This window comes from Tyto alba, unplaced genomic scaffold, assembly GCF_018691265.1.
Source record: "Tyto alba isolate M040663 unplaced genomic scaffold, T.alba_DEE_v4.0 Super-Scaffold_10, whole genome shotgun sequence".
NCBI lineage: Eukaryota > Metazoa > Chordata > Aves > Strigiformes > Tytonidae > Tyto > Tyto alba.
The window spans coordinates 28,410,143-28,429,057 of record NW_024881262.1 but is presented as its reverse complement, the minus strand read 5'-3'; the positions used below and the strand labels follow the sequence as shown (position 1 = coordinate 28,429,057).

Here is an 18,915-nt window from a genome sequence, read left to right as displayed (position 1 = left end):
TCTTAGCACAAGGCTGTCAGCTATTTTTGGAGTTTCCCAAACTTAGGGGAAGTTTTTCCCCCCACCTTTCTGGCACCATCCGGACGTGGTGTTGTGTGCGTGAAGCTCACTGCAATGGCTCGAAAGCACCTCAGGCATGACAATTGCTGGTAAAATGAATGTAAGAATGACTCTTGCACTTGTCGGCAGGTAGATACGTGCAGGAGCAGCAGGAGCAGCCAGACCTGGGGCTGGCAGCTTTTGCTCAGCAGCTGGCAGAGTGGGTGCAAATTAGATTTTAGTGCCAGGCAAGGCGCATGCCTTGGCACTGAGCTTGCCACGTAGGCAAGGCAAAACAGGTTCTGCTTTCTGCCCTTTTCCTACCTGTTTGCTCTTTTGGGCAGAAATTTATTTCCCCATTGGTTTTGGACCATGCCAGCACCAGAGCCCAGCCCAGGGCTGCTGTAAGGTAGGCAGCAGGGGCTGAGGTGTGTGAGCCAGGACACATTTTCTATCACCCCTCTCCCAGGAGCAAATTCTCACTCTTACCTCCACCTGTAATTTTTTACAGGTAAAAAGCTCATTTCTTCTTCCCGGTCACCCATACCAGAGCTCTGAAAGAGGTGAAAACATCCCTTCTTTATATAATTTATTAAAAGCAGTGTTTGTTACGATCGACACTCACAAAAAAGAACCACAGCTGTTAAGTTGAGCATGAAGTAACACATCTGGCAATAGCACTGTTAGCGATGAATAACACAAGCGAGGTCTACTTCTTAAACTCCAATGATTAAACTGTAAAAAATCTTTTTTGAGATACGCAGCTACAGAGACACACCAGGTGGGTGGCTATAAGCACACAGGTGAATGTGCACATATCAGGGGATGCTCGGATTTGCAAAACAGGAGGGATCTTCTGCATGTTTGTGAACAGTTATCTGGAAGGAATTTTTGCTCTTCAGTGAAATGAAATTAATTCACCCTGTTCCGCTCAGCCCTGGTTGGGCATTCTGCTCCCTGGCATTAAAACCCACATGCAAACGTGAGAAGTAAGGAATGGTAGAATTCTGAACCAGTGGTGGAATGGATTGGGAAAAAAAAGAGAAACTGAGAAGTGCCAGTTTTTCTTACTGCATTTTCCAAAATTCCATGCTTTTAAGGGATCCAGATCACAAATGCATTGCTACAAATGTACAAAATGCAGAGAGAATTAGGAAAGTGAACTTAATTTACACAGATGAGCATTATCAGCGGAGGCAGGCTTATGTGGTGATGTTTACAGTGCCAAAAAATCCTCCTTTAGGTTGGAGTTTCCAACAATTCAAGAAGGAAAGGAGGAAGGAGACAGCATCTGTGGTGTGTTACTCTAAGTGTATTCAGGACAGGTTCATCCTAGAGCAGAAACCGAGACCTTTTCCATCACCCTCAGGAGCACTGGCAGAGAGAGATGCAACGAGAAGAGCTGCTTTCTCCCATCCCTGACTGTTTTCTGGACTGCTTAAAGAATAAAAAAAGCCACACACAAGTGCCAGGCCGTGTCCGGTGTGGACAGTCGGCCCCAGCCTGTTGGAAGCAAAGCCCAGGGAGAGCTGCTGGGGGTTCCAAAAAGCTCACCGCACCGTCGGACGCTGTGTTATTCCTCAAGTGCATGACGAAGGGAGAACAGAAATCACTCCTTTTCAGGCCATGCAGCATCTATCGTCCGTGATGCGATCCACCGCGGCTGGTCAGGGAGGCCCCAACCGGTTTGTGCTGTCTGGGAGAGCCCCAATATTGGGGTGTTCCCCAAAAGAGGGGCGGCCGGAGCCCGGGAGGAGCCCTGGGGAGGCTGCAGAGCGGTTGCTGCCCGTTTCTGGTCTTGTGGCACCATCCAGTGGCTGCTGGCAGAGGACTGTCACTTCCCTGCCACCACCACATGTCCCCTTGCAGCCCAGCACCCCCGGGGCCCTGGGGACCCAGGTGGTCCCCTGAGCATCAGTGGTGGCTCGGCCAGGTCCTGCAGGGAGGAGGTCTCCAGGTCGCTGCTGTCACCTGCAAACTGGAGAGGAGCACGGAGAGGGGGAAGGGGGGCAGCGACAGGGCCGGACCCACAACCCGCCTTTGCACCCTGTGCCCACCTGGGAGAATCCACAGGGATTTCTCCTCCATCAGGGTGACGCAAAAATGAGAGCGAAGAGGGCCAGACGGAGTTACAGCAGGACACCGCACAGGACACCCCTTCTCTATTTCCATGTCTTACAAGTTGTCCCATAAACCTCATGCTTCACTTTTTTTTTTTTTTTTCTTCTTTTTTTACTTTGCCAGATGAAGGCCTAGAATTTCACTGTCATTGTGATAAGAAAAAAAAAAATAAAAATATTCCCTGCGTTTGTGCCAGGCCTTCCTTGGGTAAAATTTTTTTTTTTTTTTTCTAAAAAAGCAATTTGATTCTGACACTGCCACCATTTTAATTACATCAGCTCTCCCCCATAAACTGAGGTTATGTTTAAGTCCCATTTTAGTAATTTAATAATTTTGCCATTGCATCACTCCAATTATCTCTGGATTTGTTCCAGAGACCTTTTCTCAATTCGATTCTCTAGCGCTTACTGTTTTGCTCCCAATTGCATGAATACTGATTTATTCCCGCCCCCCCCCCCCAAAGAAGGTGAACAGACAAACAATAGGGGAAGGAAAGACGTCTGCAACTGGATGAAGGGGCCAAGGGCCAAGTGTCTACTGCTGTAAGCTTGAACTTCTTTTATGCAGACTCTGCCCTGTGATGCTGCTGATGAGTAGGAGTTGAGAAAAGGGTATGACATACCTATTTTTTTTTAAATGTCCATTATGCCAAAAAACATCTCTGTGGCCATTTGCACAAGATACCTGGAGTTTCTTGGCGGGCTGGCTGGTTTTGGGTGAGGCCAAGCTCACAGCCGGGAAGAGTTTTGCCCCGCCGGGTGGTCTCTGGGCCGCTGCATCCAGACGTCTCTCCAAGAGCCTCACCATCGTGGACGCGGCTGTCCCTGTGCAGGGTCAAACAGGGAGCCCCACGGCACGGTGATGGCACAGCTGGGTGAGAAGGGAGGGGACCACCAGCCACCCCACAGCGGGTTGGTTTCTAAATAGCTTAAACTCACTAGCACTGTCTGGACCCATGCTGGTAGAGCTGTTTCAGGAAGCAAACATTTTGTGCATAGGATAAATCATGGGGGTTTCCCTCCCCAAGCAATCCCTGGGTGGGTAACACTCTGGTGTGTGCAAGGATGCTGGAGGAAACCTCCATCTGCACACGCATCCCGGGCTAGCAGTGTGTGACCAGCACCAACAGCTATTTTTTTGGCCTGGGACACACCACAGTGATGTGCAAGAAGTACTTCTCGCTGTCCGCAGTTAATGCATAGGTGAGAGGTGGCTCTCGCTGTCCCCCAACTTTTTTGAGGAGCCATGGGACAGTCCCCACATCAACCCTGGTTCACATTGGGTTTTACAGTTAAAGCAAGCTTTCCGCCTTGTGTTTGACAGCCCTTTGGGTCCTGTGGGGTTCCCTCCAGCCCCTACAGAGCCTGGTTTCCCCCTGCACAAAGAAAAGTCTGCAGGATTTGTTGTGCCCCAGGAAAAGACCCTGGCAGGGTCGGGCACACAAGTTGCCAATGGAAAAAGCCACCAGTGCCCTGTTGCCGTGTTGGAGAATGGCTCAGAGACAAGGGTCCTGAGCCCACCGAGCAATTGTATGATCAGAGCCTGCTCTAGCTGCTGATGCTGGGCCTCACTAGGGTTTGCCTGCAACTGCTCGCAGCTGCTGATACCTGAGGAATGTCAAGGATGCTTCGGCCCTGTGTACCATAGTGTGTCGAAAACAGGTTAAGGGGAATTAGGAATAGTGGTCTGAGAAACCCAGTGTTATGATAACGGTGGTCTGAGAAACATTGTGTTACGGTACTGTTGTGTATCGAAAACAAGTCAAGAGGAATTAGAAATAGTAGCATGAGAAACTTAGTGTTATGAGAAGCTTGTGCTGTAAGCTAACTGCAAGTAGGTGGACCGTGCGAATACGACCCTTAGAGCTTAAGCCAATCAGCTAGTGACTAGTAGGCATAATTAGTAGAAAGATTATAAAAGGCTGTAATGAAAATCAATAAACTGAAGCACACTTTATCACTCATATTGAGTTGGCTACATTCTTCCTCCTTGGCCTGGGTCCTCGGCTCGCCCAGCCCAGCATTGCCGTATGGGGGACAGCGGGATAAGGCTGGTCCCACTTCAGCCCCGGGAAGAAGGCGACAGGGTGGCACCGATGGTGCTGACCAGGACTATCCCCACCACCTCGCCGACCTGCAGCGGTTGCTACAAGAGCAGAGGGTACCTGAACCAGCCGTTTCCTCTGGCGAGTCCGGGTCTGACCCGTTGGAGTCGGTCTCCTCCCCCAGCACCGCTGCGGAGAGCGCTGGCTCTTGCTTAGGGCTGAGCCTCACGGGGGACCGGGTGGGCCGCTCCCCTCCCAGCGTCGCTTCCGAGCTGGTGCGCAGAGAGATGGGTCAGGCATGGGGTTTCTCTGGCATCCCCCCTTCCCCACTCCCGAAGGAGATGCTGGGAAGCCCTGTGATGCTCCGGGGCTCAGATCTAGCCCTGAGCAGGGCAGCCCACGGAGAAGCCCCGCGTTCCCCATGGACAGGTCCACCACATCCACTGACAGCAAACACCCTGCTGCTATCACCACCAGCAAAGGCTCCCATCTATTCCTTGCTTGTGTTGGGTATTGCTTCGCTTGAGTTGAAAACCTAAATCTGGCTTTCTCTTGCTCCTGGAGCAAACAAGGAACTCCTTTTCCTCACCTGCTCTCGGTCACAGATGAGTTCCTCTTCCTCTCTGCTGCCATCTCACACCCCCTCTACATTGTTTCTTCTCTGCATTGTCTGCACAGTTTCTCCAAGCTTTTATTTTACATCTTTAATACTTTTGCTCTGACACCCCCAAGAGAACTCCATCCCCCTGCAGAGGTTCTGGGAGAGGAAGAAGGAGCCAAGCACCAGTGGGAAATGCCCTGTGTTTCTCTCCAGCTCCACATGGTGAGTACAAGCCCTCAGATCTGACTTTGCTGAGTTGTTTGAATCAGCCCGTACGGGCAGGGAGACCCCAGGAAACTCCTTTTCCAAACAAACCCCTCCGGGGTGCCACATCACCCAGCAATATCCAAAGGTGTTGGCGTTTGGGCAGCACTCAGCATGCTTGGGGCCAGGTTGTGACTGAGGGTCCCAGGCACTGTCCACCTGCCTGGAGACTGAAGGGAGGTGATGGGACTCACCTCTGTGGTGGGACAAGTCCTCGGAGGGGGCTGCTGGCTTTGGAGGTGCGGAGGGTGCCCCAGGCAGTCCTCAGGCGGCTGTGGGTGGAGTGGGCTCTGCTCCGAGGCGTGGGCTGGAGGATCACCGAGGCTTCAGGCTCTACTGCAGCTGGTATCACCATGGGCTGTGACCCACGAAGGGACCGGAGGCTCTTCGGGCTTTGGGCTGGAAGGCAATAGTGAGAGCAAGGAGAATCACCACTGGTAGCTGGGGTAGCCACTCAGCCCAGCTGACATGGGGTTGTGTAGAAAAAGGGGAGAAAGTGGATTTGCAAGCACTGACAACCCTGTATTTCACTCTGCTGGGGCTTCTGGGGACAGCTGGTGCTTTTTCCTGAATATGTCAGGCCAACCCACGTAAGGTCGATATCCAGAGAACAACCACAGAGACTTGCACCACCCTAAATGCTCTTTCCTGCCCTTCTCTGTCTTGTTGGCCCACTGGGTAAGGGAGACAGCATCCCGCAGCCATCAGTGGGTAGTCACAGGTCCCCACGGTCAGCAGCTAGAGAGGACAGGAGGTCACCTCACCTGGGATGATGGAGAGCTGCCAAGACAAAGCACTGCTGGGCTTCTCGCGTTGCCTGACTTTCCCCATGACTGCTCGGACCAGCTCGTCCCTCAGGTGGAGGAAATCGGGAAATTTCTTAGCCTTTTGTCTCTGCTGAAGCCTGACCAGAGCCTGGAGGCTTTTGTAGGTCCGAGTGGAGATTCCTTTCATAACCTAAAGCAGAGGGCAGCTGAGGAGCCCGACATTGTCCTCCCACGGCACCAGGTGGGAAAACAAGCCCTTGGCAGCAATGACCCGTATCTCAAGAGCATCCTGCAAGATCCAAGCCCTGCCCAAAGCCCAAGAAAGCTCTCACCAGCCCTGATACTCATCGTTTCCCCAGCACAACATATCCCATGCGAACAGCCCACACTTGCGAAGCCCTCATCTGCTTTGGTAAATGACTGCTGAAGAGTAAATCTCAGCTATTTTGAGCAATTTCTAGGCTACAGGGTAAGTGCAGTATTTTCTCTTGGGAGTTATTTGCAGCTTGAGGATGTTTTGCCACCATGAATGTCCTGGGCTTGTAGAGATGTAAAATGATGAGAAGTGAAGGGTGAAGGTGGGTGTACACCTGTGGGTCTGGTTTTGGGCCCCTCTGCTGCTTTTGACACCACCTCAGTGTTCCCGAATAACATGCAGAGGAAAGGGGGGACACGCCAGGGCTCCAGCCTACATGAAACGAGCCCAGAACTGCTCCTTAAAAGCACCTCCAGGAAACAATCACACGGGAATTCATGCAGTCACTGCTTTCTCTTTGTGCCTTTGGGACCCGGAACAGAAATGCTGCCTTGCTCAGAAGCGTAGGTCAGTGGAGCAACACAGGTCCCCAGCAGCCGTATCTGCTGCCTGCCTGCTCACTGCCCTTGCACCAGCTCTGCAAGGTGCTAGGTGGTGGTGTTACATTGCTGGGAGCTCGAGAAGACTTGTAGGAGGCACTATTTAATATGCTTGGCATGAGAAGGACTTGGACAGTGAAAGTCCCCTTGAAATTCCCATGATAAGGGCTTCTGTGTCCTCAAACACCCTCCTTCCCTAGAAGAGAGGGAGCCCTGGGTAATTTAGCATATAAAAGGCTGCTTGTGAGAAAGATTTTCTGAAGAGATACTAATAATCAACCTCAGAGGTGGAAGCATGGAGGTTTATTCCCTGTGCTACTGTGTGACTCTGCCTCCACCTTCCCATTCGCCTCTCAGGGTGTGATTGCTCCAGGTGGGGATTTTTTTTTACTGCCAGTTAGTGTTCTGGTTTCTCCCCTCCCTCCAAAAAAAAATCAGTCCAGAGCAGTCTTTGTGTCCATGCACTGGCTCAGGTCTGGCATTGCAAATGCTGGTGCTGAAAGGACAGACTCACCCTTTTGACTCCCATGCTCTCCAGCTTTTCCTCCAGCAATTCCTCCAGGATGGGGCGAAACTGCTTCAGAAGGTTTGGGTTTCTCCGCAGGGCTTCCAGCAGCCTCTGCTTCCCACACAGGGTGGCCTCCTCCCTGTCTGGAGTAGAGCTGGGTGCTGGTACCAGTGCAGCGATGCATGGGCTGTGCCCTGGGCGGGGGCTGGTAGGACCCTTCTCCTCTTTAAGGACATGGGTCCCACCAGTCCCAAAGCAAGCAACCGGTTGCTCTCAGCAGACTACATCCCTCTACGAAGGAGCAACTTCCTCCTCTAATTTGATTAATTCCTGTCTACAACTTTTCCAAAGTCCTTCCCACAGCCCAGCAGCTGCCTGGGACAAGTTTCCCCCGTGAAGTGTTGGCCACAGGGCTGGTCGTGGTGCTGTTGTACTCTGTACAGCCGAGAGGGGACCAGCGAGCTCATCCTCTCTGCCCCCAGCCCACCACCTTGTCACCGCCAGCTTTGCCCAGCACCCCCTCGCCCTCATCACAGAACACCCCAAGCCAAACACCAGCTTCATCCCGGTGCTCTCGGGATAGGGATGGTCACAACTCTGGTGCCCACCTGACGACTCTTCATCAGCCACCACTTCGGTCACCTCCCGGGTCACTGCAGGGAAGAAAGGAGCCTGTGAGAGGGTCAAAGAGGAGCTGAGACCCCAGCGCAGAAGCAAGCACTGATCACCACCCAGTTCTATTTGGAAATCACGGACATGCTTGTCCCTTTGGGGATCCAAGGCTGGCCCAGGTCTGGCACCAGCCCTTGGAGAACATCCCCAAGGGAAGCCCTGGGGGGGCTTGCCTGACAAGGCCACCAATTGGAGCATGTCAGTGGGCAAACAGGCCTCTGCTACCCCGCAGGGCTGGGGCCAACAATGTACCCCTTGGGTATTTGCTAATAGCCAACCCTGGCTTATGGCCTTTTTTGTTTTCTGAGCACCTGGCTGGGTCTGTGGCTGTGCCACACAGAAGTCCTCTTTCTTTCCCTGGCACTTGATTATAGAAACCCCAGACTGTAAAGAAGAAACCACAGCGTGCCTCAGCTCCTTAGTTTTATGCAAATAACCACTGGCATCACTTTGGAGGAGGCAAGGTCATCCATTTGCTGTGAGTGCTTGATTGAAATCTCATTCCTTTGGGGTACGGCTACAATGCAAAGCCCGCCCAAGAGACAAGTTAGTTTTGTGGCAGCGACCAGAGATGTGGTCTATGCTGTTGCAGCAGATAGTCAAGGGACTGGAAGGTGTCCACTCCACGGCTTCATGTGAGAGGACACACAGAGAGCTCCCCAGGAGGGAGTCCAAGGCACGCTTTTGTAGAGGGAGGCAGAGAAAACATTGTGGTCTTGAAGGGATGTTAGCTATGAAAAAATTATCTAGACCCAGATTGATTCACTTTAAAAATGCAATCATTACCTTCAGGTTTGCTTGCAGAGAGCAGCTTGATCTGTAAAGAAATAGACTGGGCATCATTCAAAAACCATTTATTTGTCTATAATTTTGGGCAATTTTTCCTCTCTCTAAAGAGTATTATTATGAAATGCATTCAAAAAAAGGGGCAGAAAATAGCAAAATCCTGAATTGGGCACATGTAGTCCCCAAGAGCTGTTTCCCTTAAGCAGATCATGCCTGTAAGGGACCAGCTTAGGTGCTTTCCTTTCCATAATATGACCACTAGCACACCAGATGCCGTCCTGTTATACCCCATGTGCTATTCATGGATCTGATAACAAGTAAAAGATGCTCCAAATTATAATGCAAAGTGTTACTCTGGTGATCTGCATCCCAGGGGACACGGTTTGTGCCGACGATATTCGTGTAATGCTTTGTGTTTAATGAGTGTAAAAAAGAGCCAAATGTTGTAAAGCATTACAGAAAGGGCTTGAAATTAGGCTTAGTCTTAACTCAGCAAATATTTTAAGGCTGCTTAAAGTTAAACATCTGCTTAAACCCTCTTGATGAACCAAAGCCTTTTTTTTTTTTTTTTTTTTAATTTAACTTGCCTTCTTATCCTGGGACTTTGTGACCTCGGGCTGCTCCCCAAGATGGGTGTTGAGGGCATCCACCTGCTGATGGACATGGTCCAAAAATGCCCACTCGTCCTGGGATGAGGCAGCACGGAGTGTCTTCTTCTCTTTCTTTAACTGAAAGGGTCAAAAATGGAACAAGAAGACTTGAACATTGTAAAAATGGGTTTGGAGCCACCTCTTCCCTTCACCATCAAGGGCAGTTCACTGGACTTTTTATTCCTTATTGAGATGTCCTCCAAAGGGGACATCTGGCCTTGCAGAATATGTACGGCCAGCTTCAAAATCTGCTGGTGGCAAACTCATGTCTTCTCATCGGTCATGATAGGACACAGATTTGATCGCTGCATTTTCTTTATTCTTTCCCCTTAATAACATAATAACTATACTCTTGTTTCCCTGGTCTTTGAAGTCCAGTCAAGGCTCATTTAAAGTGTGTAGCCCTGTTCTTTCTGCCTAGCACTTTCCAGGCTGATCTGCAGAGAAGGAATCCCCAGTTCTGCTGAAGAGACCTAACATCTCTGGGCTTTGAACCATAAAAGAAAAAAAGGCCTTTTCTGAGCGAGGTGCCCAGGAGCTGCCAAGGGCATCTAGCACCTACCTGGACCTCATCTGCCCAGTTCTTGCTCCACAGGTCTATCAGCGCCTGTCTCTGCTTTGCCCTCTGCCAAATCAAACACACAGGCATTTCCCAATTTGGGTTGTAAGTTGGGGACTTCTTGTGGGTCTGGGCACCTGATTGCATCCCTGCTCAGAGAAACTCAGCCTCCCTTTGGGTCCCAAAGGACGGTTGACACTGTGATGGTGGTGCCCTTCCCAGCTCACTCCATGCTCAGAGGTACCATGCACTCTAAAGCCTTCTTCAGATGTTTTTAGATGTGGAGAAGGAGGCTGATGCGTGGGTCAATAAATTTCTTTTGTTTATTTAAGTGCTTTTCCATACGGTGAGCTACCGCAGTGCTCCGGTGATGATGGGTTCCCCTGGGACTGTGACATGCCCTCTGCACCCTCCAGGTCCCATTTCTGGACTCAGACTGTCAGTGCTTTACACCAGCAGGAGCCCATCGCTACCTGAGCCTGAGCTGAGCCCAGACATCCACAAAGCAAGTGGGCACAGAGGTGCGTGGGCCTATCTCCATCCAGATGCACCTCCCGGGACCGCGCAGCAAGGGTAAGGACACGGGTACCTCACGGCTCACCTGCACCCCCATCCTCTCCCGCTTGCCTCGCAGCTCTGCCCGCCTTGGTGCCCGCCACCGTGCCTCCTCAGTGTCATCATCCTGCAGGGTCCCCAGGTTGGACTCCACTACCTCGCTGGCCTGAAGCTCCTGCAGTTTCTGGAGCCGGGGGGGAGGAAGGAGCTGCGTGTCCCACAGGAGGCTCCGCTTTCCCCCAGGGGAGCCCAACCTTGGCCAGTGACTGCTTCCAACCCCAAAACGCTTGGCTGCTCCAGGAGCAAAGAAACGAGGCTTCTTTGGGCTGTCAACCTGTGATGCCACCTGGTGTAGGTGAAGCAGCAAGCTTGGACATCCCCTCGCCTTCCTTGCAGGGTACTTGCTCACCCCCTCCATGGCACTGCTCCTGCTGGCCACGTCCTTGAATGCTGCGAGGAAGAGCTGCCTCAAGCCATCTATCTCTCCATGAAGCTTTGTCCTCTCCTCCTCTTTCCACCTTTCCAAATCTCTCCTGCCCTCCTCTTCTCGCTGGCGAGCTCTCTCCATTTCCTATACGGAGTGGAGAAATTGGGGCGGGAGATGTCTTGGCTTCAGAGCAGAAACACCAAGGGCTGGGGCTTCTGTCCTGGTGCCAGTGGGATGAGACCAATGCTCTTGTTCCACCACCGCTGCTCAGAGCCTACCAGCACACCATGGGGAGATCAAGGCCTTATTTCCACCTGACATTTCCCATGAGAATTTTTTGGGGGGCAAAGTTTCCAAAGAAATAAACATGTGCCCCACCATAAAATATTTTTCAGCGCTTTTTTCACCGGTGCTTTAAAAACATCCTGTGTTTTACCACTTCTTCTCCTTCTTCTCTCCATTTTTTTCCAAACAGGCAGCGGTGCCCTCGTCCCGTACCTGCTCCCTGCGCAGCATCTCTGCTTCCCTCTCTGCTTCCAGCCGCTGCTGCATCTCCCGCAGTTTCGCCTTCAGCTCCTCCACCTTGTCCTCCATTTGCTCCACCTGCTTTACCTTCTGCCTCTCTGCAAAGCTCAGGGAGACAGAGGTGCTGTGAGCAAGGGTGCGACCTGCCAGCTCCTACTGGGATTTTTGCTTTGGGTGGGGTGGAGAATCCTACTAAAGCATCCAGCAAAACAGCTGTGGGGTTTCAGAGTGAAGAAGAAGGTAGCTGAGCTGCAGGAAAAACTATCACAAATGTGGACATGTGATCTCTGATTTTTTTTTTTTTTAAATTATTTTTAATTTTGTAAACTTGGAGAGATTAGCGGCTCGTGGAGCAGCGTGACTTTGCACTGGGCTTGCTCTCTCCAGCAGCCAAAGTGCCCTGCTTGGACACTTCAGGCTGCAGCAGGGAAGTTGCCTCTGGAGCAAAGCTCAACCTGTTGCGTTGCATCAGCCCTGGGCTGGGGCTTCAACCTGCCAGCAAACAGCAACAGCAGCTTTTTTTATCTGCCAAGTTCAAGTGCTGGGTGCAGGTGAAGCTGTAAGGAGGTTCTGCTGCTCTCACACAGCACATTGCACCTGCAGCTTTCAAAGCGTTTTGCAAAGAAGCATCAATTCTTTGCCAAAAAAAAGGTGCATGGGGAAGGTGAACGCCTCTCCCACACTAGCAAAACACCCTCCCAACCTCTCCAACATAGCTCCATCCCCTCGGTCCCATGGAAGCTCTGAGTGGAGAAGATCCTTAGGGAAACTGAGGCGTAGAGATGAGCTGTAAATGCACATGCAGTCTCGTATTCGACTGCATGTCCTACCTGTGCTTGAGGGAAAGGCAGCAAGCAGAAAGCATTCAGTCAATATTCACAGAAACGGGGAAGAAGAAATAATTTATAAGTTGTTTTCAACCTCCTGTGGTCACTCTGGTTTGCAGCATCTCTATCCAGCGGGGGAAAACCTGCCTGGGAAAGTGAAGGGAGAAATTGTCCCAAATGGGCTCACCTGCCTCGGTGGCCTCTGCGTGCCGGCGCTGCACGTGGGCTTTCAGGAAGGAGTCGTTCACGAAGGCTTTATCGCAGAGGTGGCACTGGAGAGGGGGGAAAAGTCAGCAGAGGAACTGGGATCTGTAGAAAGGGGCCCTCCCCATGTCCCCTGCCTGGCAGACAAAGCTTTGCTGCTCTAAAGCAAAAGGGGAGACCTCAAGAGATGTGGTTGTCACGTTGGAGGTATATAGATGGGGGGGTATTAGGAGTTTCTTCTGCCTGAAGCCAAAGAAAAACCCCTTTAGGGCTCAGGAGCTAAGGCAAAAGCCAAGGTGGTGCAGGGATACTGCTTTGAGAGGAAAAAAAATGCTGCTCCCCCCATCAGAGCAGTGCACTAAGGAAGCCAAAGCGGTAGTGAAGTCCTGCTTATAACAGGCTCCTGCTCTGGCTCTGGAAGAAGGGAGAGCTGCACTTGTGGGGGTGGCTAGGCTATATGACCCTAGGTCACTTGGTTTGGGTGGCTTTTACTTTCCAGGAATAAGTGAGCAGGTTGATTTGGTGATGGAGAAGCAGCAGACAAAAAGGCACAGCCAGCAGGCTTCCTGCTGATAGGGTGGGAAAATCTTGGGGGGGGGGTGGGGAGCAAAATAACCACCAAATCCAGGAGGAACCAGAAATCTTTCACTGGCGTGGAGGATGTTTAAAGTCTCCCTGGCATGAAGTGTCTCTCAGGACAGAGGGATCCCGTGAGATCTCCCCAGCCAGCTCTCTACAGACCCCCCTCTCCCACACTCTGTGCAGCTCTGGTTACCTGGAGCAAGCACAAAAAAAAGAGAGAGCTTCCCTAGCGAGGACTTTGCATCTCCATGAAGGTGATGAACCAGCGCCAGGGAAAGCAGCAGGGCTGGCCAGCACCTTTTCTGGGGCCAAGGTGTGGCCACAGCAGGACTATAAAGGCAAGATGCAGCAGAGAGCATCATCCTGCGCCGGGGTGCGCTCTGCATCCCTCACACCTTTCCACCACGCACCTTGCAGTAGGTGTTGGGGCCGGCTTGCAGGAGGGGCTGCTGCATGGCCATCAGCTTCTTCCACCTCCTGCTCTCCTCCTTCGCCCCCCGGAGCTGTGCTGCCTGCTCTGCTGCTTGCTGCTGGGTGCAAGCCAGCTCGGCGTGGGCAGCTCGCAGGCGCCGGGCGTGAGTGGCCAGGCTGGTCCCCAGCCGCTCCTGGCAGTGCAGCAGGTACTCGATGCTCAGCTGGGCCATCCTCAGCACCTTCAGCAGGATGGGGTCCGCCGGCTGCCCGCAGTGGGGGCACCGCTCCCCGTCCAGGTTGCAGAAGGTGACGCCGGCGATGTGCTCCTGGAGGGCGGCCACGTCCACCTCCCGCGCCACCCGCTCCACGTCGACGGCGCTGAAGCGACGCCAGTCCACGCTGGCCCGCCGGGGCTGGAAGTGGAAGGGGGGGATGTCCACGGGGATGGTGAGTCCTGGGAACGGCCTCGGCATCCCCACAGCCCCAGGCGGGTGGTAAAAGTCTGCGGAAAAGTGCTGGAAGGCAAAAGGGATGCGGTGTTAGGGCTGAGCCCGCAGCCATCCTCTGCCTCCGTCGCAGCCCCTGCCAGCCTGCACACACTGCGGGCACAGGGCAGCAGGTCAGAGCTTATCTTAGGTGGCAGCAAACAAAAAACCCTTCCTTTTCCTTCCTCCTCCAGAACTGCTATCCTGAAAAAAAAAAAAAAAAAGATTCTGCCAGGTTGTTCCCATCTGCTTTGCAGGAAGGGAGGTTTCCAAAAGGGTGGTATCGAAATTCTTGACAACAACAGGTTCTGAATGAACTTGTAAATCCCTCCTCAGCTCACCTGTTTTAGGGAAATGGAATTATCCTGTTTTGAACACAATACAAGGTAAACATTGGACATGCTTTAATATAACAGTCTGCTGCCTTCCCTGGTGCCCTGCTCTGAGTTAGGTAACTTCCAAAAGTGGCGTCTGCTCATTTTCCTAGCTGTGTCCTAAACAATTAAACAAATATAGGTAAAATACATAGTTTATAATCTAGGAAATAAACCTGCATTGTTCTTAGTCTCTAGCTAGGGATTTGCTGCTGCCCCACGAGTTACAATTCCTCCTCCGCTACACCCGCTTGCCCCCTCTAAAATACTTAATTTTTTAAACCCACTCTTTGCTGACAGGTCACTCACCATACTTCTGGATGCAGACGGGGCTCCCACAGAGGCTGAGCGCCCCGGAGCAGAGCAGCCAGAGCGGTGTTGGGGTGTTGCTGGGTGTGCTGTGTACAGTGGTAACGCGAGGCCCCGCCAGCCCTGCGCGCGCCTGTGCCTCCTGCACAGCCTGCACCTACCCCTGCGCTCCAGAGAGGAAGACAAACAGGGTCAGGCAACTTAGGGAGACGCTGAACAACAGCCTGCACGGTGCAAGGAAGCCAAGCTTTCCGAGGCTTTTCCTCCGCTAACACAGAGGAAAAGCAGGCAGTGGTTATCGCTGCCTGTTTGCAGTGGAAAAGAGTGTCCAAATCAGCTTTTTGGCCCTAATTTCAGCCCTCAAAATGTTGTTTGCAGGTGGGAGGCTCCGAGGTTCCCGCTTGCTTTTCTCCAAGGCTTGGCCCTGCAGTGGGTGTCGGTGGCACGGGCAGGGCAGAGCGAGGGCAAGGGGCTACCAGGCTGAGCCAGCCCTGCACGCAGGTTTTTCCAACCGAGAGCCCAGCCAAGACACTTTTCACGGCACCTGCACGTGTCCTGGGATAAAATGAACCTGTTCTCATCTCTTTTTTTTTTTTTTTTTTTGATGCTGGAGCAACCACAGGGTTTCCCAGGAGTTATCTGGGGTTGCGCAGGGTGGAACCGGTTAACGCTGATACTGCAGCCAGTGACGTCTGCAAACCTGGGAGCATTTTCCATCCCATGGGACTGTTTTTCCACCCCTACCCCAGGGTCTCTGCTACCTTCATGGCCAGGGTTGCTTCATCTGCACGATGCTTCTTGTGTCCTTGCAAGGCTGGTTTGCTCTCAGGCCAACTCAGCAACATTTAGACAGGTTGAAAACTGCAAAATCTCCTCTTGCTCTCAGAGACAGGGGGTTTGCTCCTCCCCTGCTAACGCCAGCCCTGTGTAAAACTCTTCACATCCCTGCCTCTCTCTGATCCGCTTAATTAGGTCATCAGGCACCTAAATACCTTTTCTGCCTGTAGTCCCACTTGGGCCTCTCCATGTAAATGTTAGGGGTCAAGGACTGCTCTGAACCAGTCTGGATCCCCCCCGGTGGCTCTTTTAAGCACTTTTTAGCTCTACACCAGTTTTATCTGACCCTCTTTTCTTTCTTCACCCTTTTCTCTCTTATTCCACAGCCTCAGTACAGCAGGAGACAGGGAAGGCTCAATTCAGCGCTGCAGCTGACCTAGGAAGAGGTCTCACACTGCCACAGACAAGGCATGAAAGCCTCTGGGAATGGCCATGGGTCAGTGTGGCATTATAGTTAAGCAGTTTCCCTCTAGGCTTTGCTCATTTTTTATCTTTATTGGTGCCTACCTGGAAACATCAGATCAGCAAGCCCCTTGCCTTCCAGACTTGTATGGCCAGCAAAGATCATTCAAGTTCTTACTGCTCTGATATATGGGTTTATATATATATATATATATTTATATACTATTAGCAGCACTGCAATGCCAAACAACCCAATGCATTGCTTCAGGCAAAGTGAAGTGTACATATATATACACAAGCATAAATATATATACACATACGTGTATCCACAGGTGTAAATACAGCCCTGACTCACGGCTGCATGTTACGGTAGGGTAGCGGTGCGTGGTCCCCTCAGGGGAGGTTTTGTCGCATGAATTAACCACTCCTAAAGAGGAGGGGCGTGGAGGGACCACTGATTAAAAATCCCCTAACGATCTACTGCATACCCCAAGGGGTAGGCTGTGTTGCACAACCTGGTTAATATTAACAAGGTCTTCCCGTGCCAAAGCCAGCCACGTTTCCGCGGGCTGCCAGTGCTGACCTGCTGCTCAGGCATGCCTGTGGGTGCTGGAGCCTGCTGGGTTTTCCCCTCCATTTCTTACAAAATGGTATATATAAGGTCTCAGTGCAACCATGGCTTCAGCGGGATGTTGGTACAGTAAAACCACCGCATCAGGCAACCTGGGAACCCAGCTTATTTCTTCTCTTCGGTTCTTACTTGCATTTACCTAGGATGGGTCCTCAGCTGGTGGAAAGCAGGAGAAGTATTTTGACTTCCACGCTGCAATGCGACATCAGCTGATGCAATAGAGCTGCTGGCAAAAGCCATCTTTATCACCCATAAGGGAAATGTTGGTATTCCTTCACCAGGGACTGAGATTTTGCCCACTGGGTGACTGGGGACAGTCCCTCTTGAGAGGTGCAGGTCCATCGCAGAGGTAGCAGGTAGTACCACCCAGCAGAGCCTAGGGCTGGAGGCGGTCACTGGCACCATTTCCACTCCACTGTGCAAAAAACCAACTCTGCTAAAGTGCTGGTAGAGCCGGTCTCAGGAAGCTTGATGAGTTTTCATTTCCCAGGCTGGCAGACGCTGCGTTTGCTGTGCCAGCCCATAGCTGTTGGGTCAGGCTTGTTGTATGGTCCTTTTCCCTGCAATCCTCAGCCTTTGGCAGGGAAATCTGTCTTTGTTTCCTTCTCCTCCACCCGTCCCTACCACCACTCTGGGGCCTTCCTCACCTTTCTGAACTCCTCAAGACTTCTTCACTCCCTGCAAAGTTTAAGGGTGCCCCGGGTGCCAACATCTCTCTGCTCCCCTGCCTATCTGGGAGCCTATAACCTTGGGGAGACGCCGTGCCACAAAGCGGAGAGGTGTCAGGAGTCCCGGACTCTGCTCATGACCTGCTCGAGCCGCTTCCCCGCCTCCTCCAGACCCTTCCCAAAAGCAGCCATCGCCTCCCTCCCTTTCTCAGCTTCTCCTCTCGCTGAGACGCAAGCTCATGGGTCTCGCACGGGGTGGGCACAGGAGAAACCCCCCCCCCCCCGCCCCACGCGAGACCTTCGGTGAGGTTGGCTGTGCTTGCTGCCATCAGCCCTGCTTTGCTAAAAGTCCCGACTGTGCATGCGTGCAGGAGAGATGAAGCGAGACAGAGTCGGACCTCATTTGCAGGGGAGACGCTACGTAACGCAGCAGGGTCTCGGAAATGTTTGTTGCCTGAGCTCATCTGCAAAGGGAACTCGAGTGGGTCAAGCCTCTGCCCGTCCTCCAGCCCCGTCCCTCCCTTCCACAGACGCAGCCATTGCGCAGAGACGGGACCCTGGGGAGTCGAGCCACGGGGCAGAAAAAGGCAAATACTCACTTGTTTCCAGAGACAGAGAGAGAAACTGAGGAGAGGGGACGAGGATGGGAGCGGAGTGATGAATGTGGGCGGTGAGAGGCGGCTGGGAGCAGCTGGGGGCTGTCCGAAGCCGTGCGGGAAGCAGGGAGGACTTTCTGGGCTGTAACCCTACACTCCTCCCCTGCATCCCTTCAACCCAGGAAAGTCAAAGTCGTGGAGGAAAAGCAGCTCTCGATGCCACAGGGAGGCAAAACCCACTGAGCTGTGACGGAGCGGGGAGCAAAGCTAAACCAGTGTGGATGGCACTGGGGTGTGAAACTCATGGCCCCGAGCTGAGCCATGAGAGCTTCACCCTGGGGCAGAGGGGTGGGGGGACACGGGGCTGGAAGGAGACTCGAGCCCCTTGTCCGAACACGGCACGAAGCGCACGTAAACCCCGTGTGCAGAGGGCTTCCTTCTCCCGATTAATCCTGTCGTGATTTCTAGCTGCAGAAACCGGGCTGCCGATTGCAGCACGCTCATTAGCTGCTGTGTTTACAGGAGATAGCATTGTGCAGATGGCAAACATTCGCTGACGGGTGACCCATCCACCCCCGCCTTTCTGCTCCCAAGTTAAAAGCAGCTGTTCAGACAGACTCAGAAGAGATTCGCAAGCTGGACTTCTTTTCAGGGCATTGGGTGGATTGGCATTACCTCGGGGAAAAAAGTAAATGCAAGGGGATGCATTGCTCCACAGCCAAAAAAAGTCACTGGGTGCCCTGTCGGGGTTAAATGGGGATTTTCACACAGCTGGACACAGGTGACCAGAGCTGCTGCACCTCATTTCCAGGGTAGTTGAAATCAATTTATTTCAAAGGGATCTGGGAGCCCTGAGGGGCCATCCCTATCCTTTCTTGGTGCCTCAGCATCTCCTTTTCTGAGAGAGATGTGACTCTTTGAAGCTAGAACTGACTTCGGAGGATGGAGCAGTGCAGCCCCTTCCTGGAAGGAGCCAGAGTAAAAGTGCAGGAGCATGAACATTTGAAAAATGGGACTCATTTTCCAGGGGCGTGCAGGGGAAAGGAAGCTCGTAAGAGTGGTGGTTTATTAACCATTTTATTTTCACTTGCACTGGTAAGGTCCCTCTCAAAAATGCAGGGTGTAAAGTTCATATGAGAAAAACAGAGATCAATGAAAAGACGGTGGTTTGGGCTTCTCTCTCTTAGCAATTACTGTCATCCATCCTCTGATA

At 52.3% G+C, this 18,915-nt stretch overlaps 1 protein-coding gene across 5 annotated transcripts; it reads right to left on the bottom strand.

Moving 5' to 3' along the window:
* Window positions 1-680: 680 nt before the first annotated feature.
* DZIP1L (DAZ interacting zinc finger protein 1 like) lies at window positions 681-17,941 on the bottom strand. Of its 5 annotated transcripts, none has more exons than XM_042801301.1 (13): window positions 14,569-14,608; window positions 13,397-13,915; window positions 12,388-12,472; window positions 11,347-11,471; window positions 10,468-10,992; window positions 8,658-8,688; window positions 7,808-7,852; window positions 7,206-7,342; window positions 5,834-6,026; window positions 5,264-5,468; window positions 4,325-4,476; window positions 2,845-2,984; window positions 681-2,302 (listed from the first exon to the last, which is right to left on the bottom strand). In XM_042801301.1, exons 1-13 carry the CDS (start codon window positions 14,569-14,571, stop codon window positions 2,300-2,302), a joined length of 2,163 nt encoding a protein of 720 aa, XP_042657235.1. In that variant the 5' UTR covers window positions 14,572-14,608; the 3' UTR covers window positions 681-2,299. The 5 variants fall into 5 exon arrangements, with proteins under 5 accessions (XP_042657235.1, XP_042657242.1, XP_042657227.1 ...); XM_042801308.1 differs by lacking the exon at window positions 681-2,302 and having other exon boundaries at window positions 2,674-2,984; window positions 10,468-10,605; window positions 10,831-10,992; XM_042801293.1 differs by lacking the exons at window positions 681-2,302; window positions 14,569-14,608 and adding an exon at window positions 17,706-17,941 and having other exon boundaries at window positions 2,674-2,984.
* Between the last annotated feature and the right edge of the window lie 974 nt (window positions 17,942-18,915).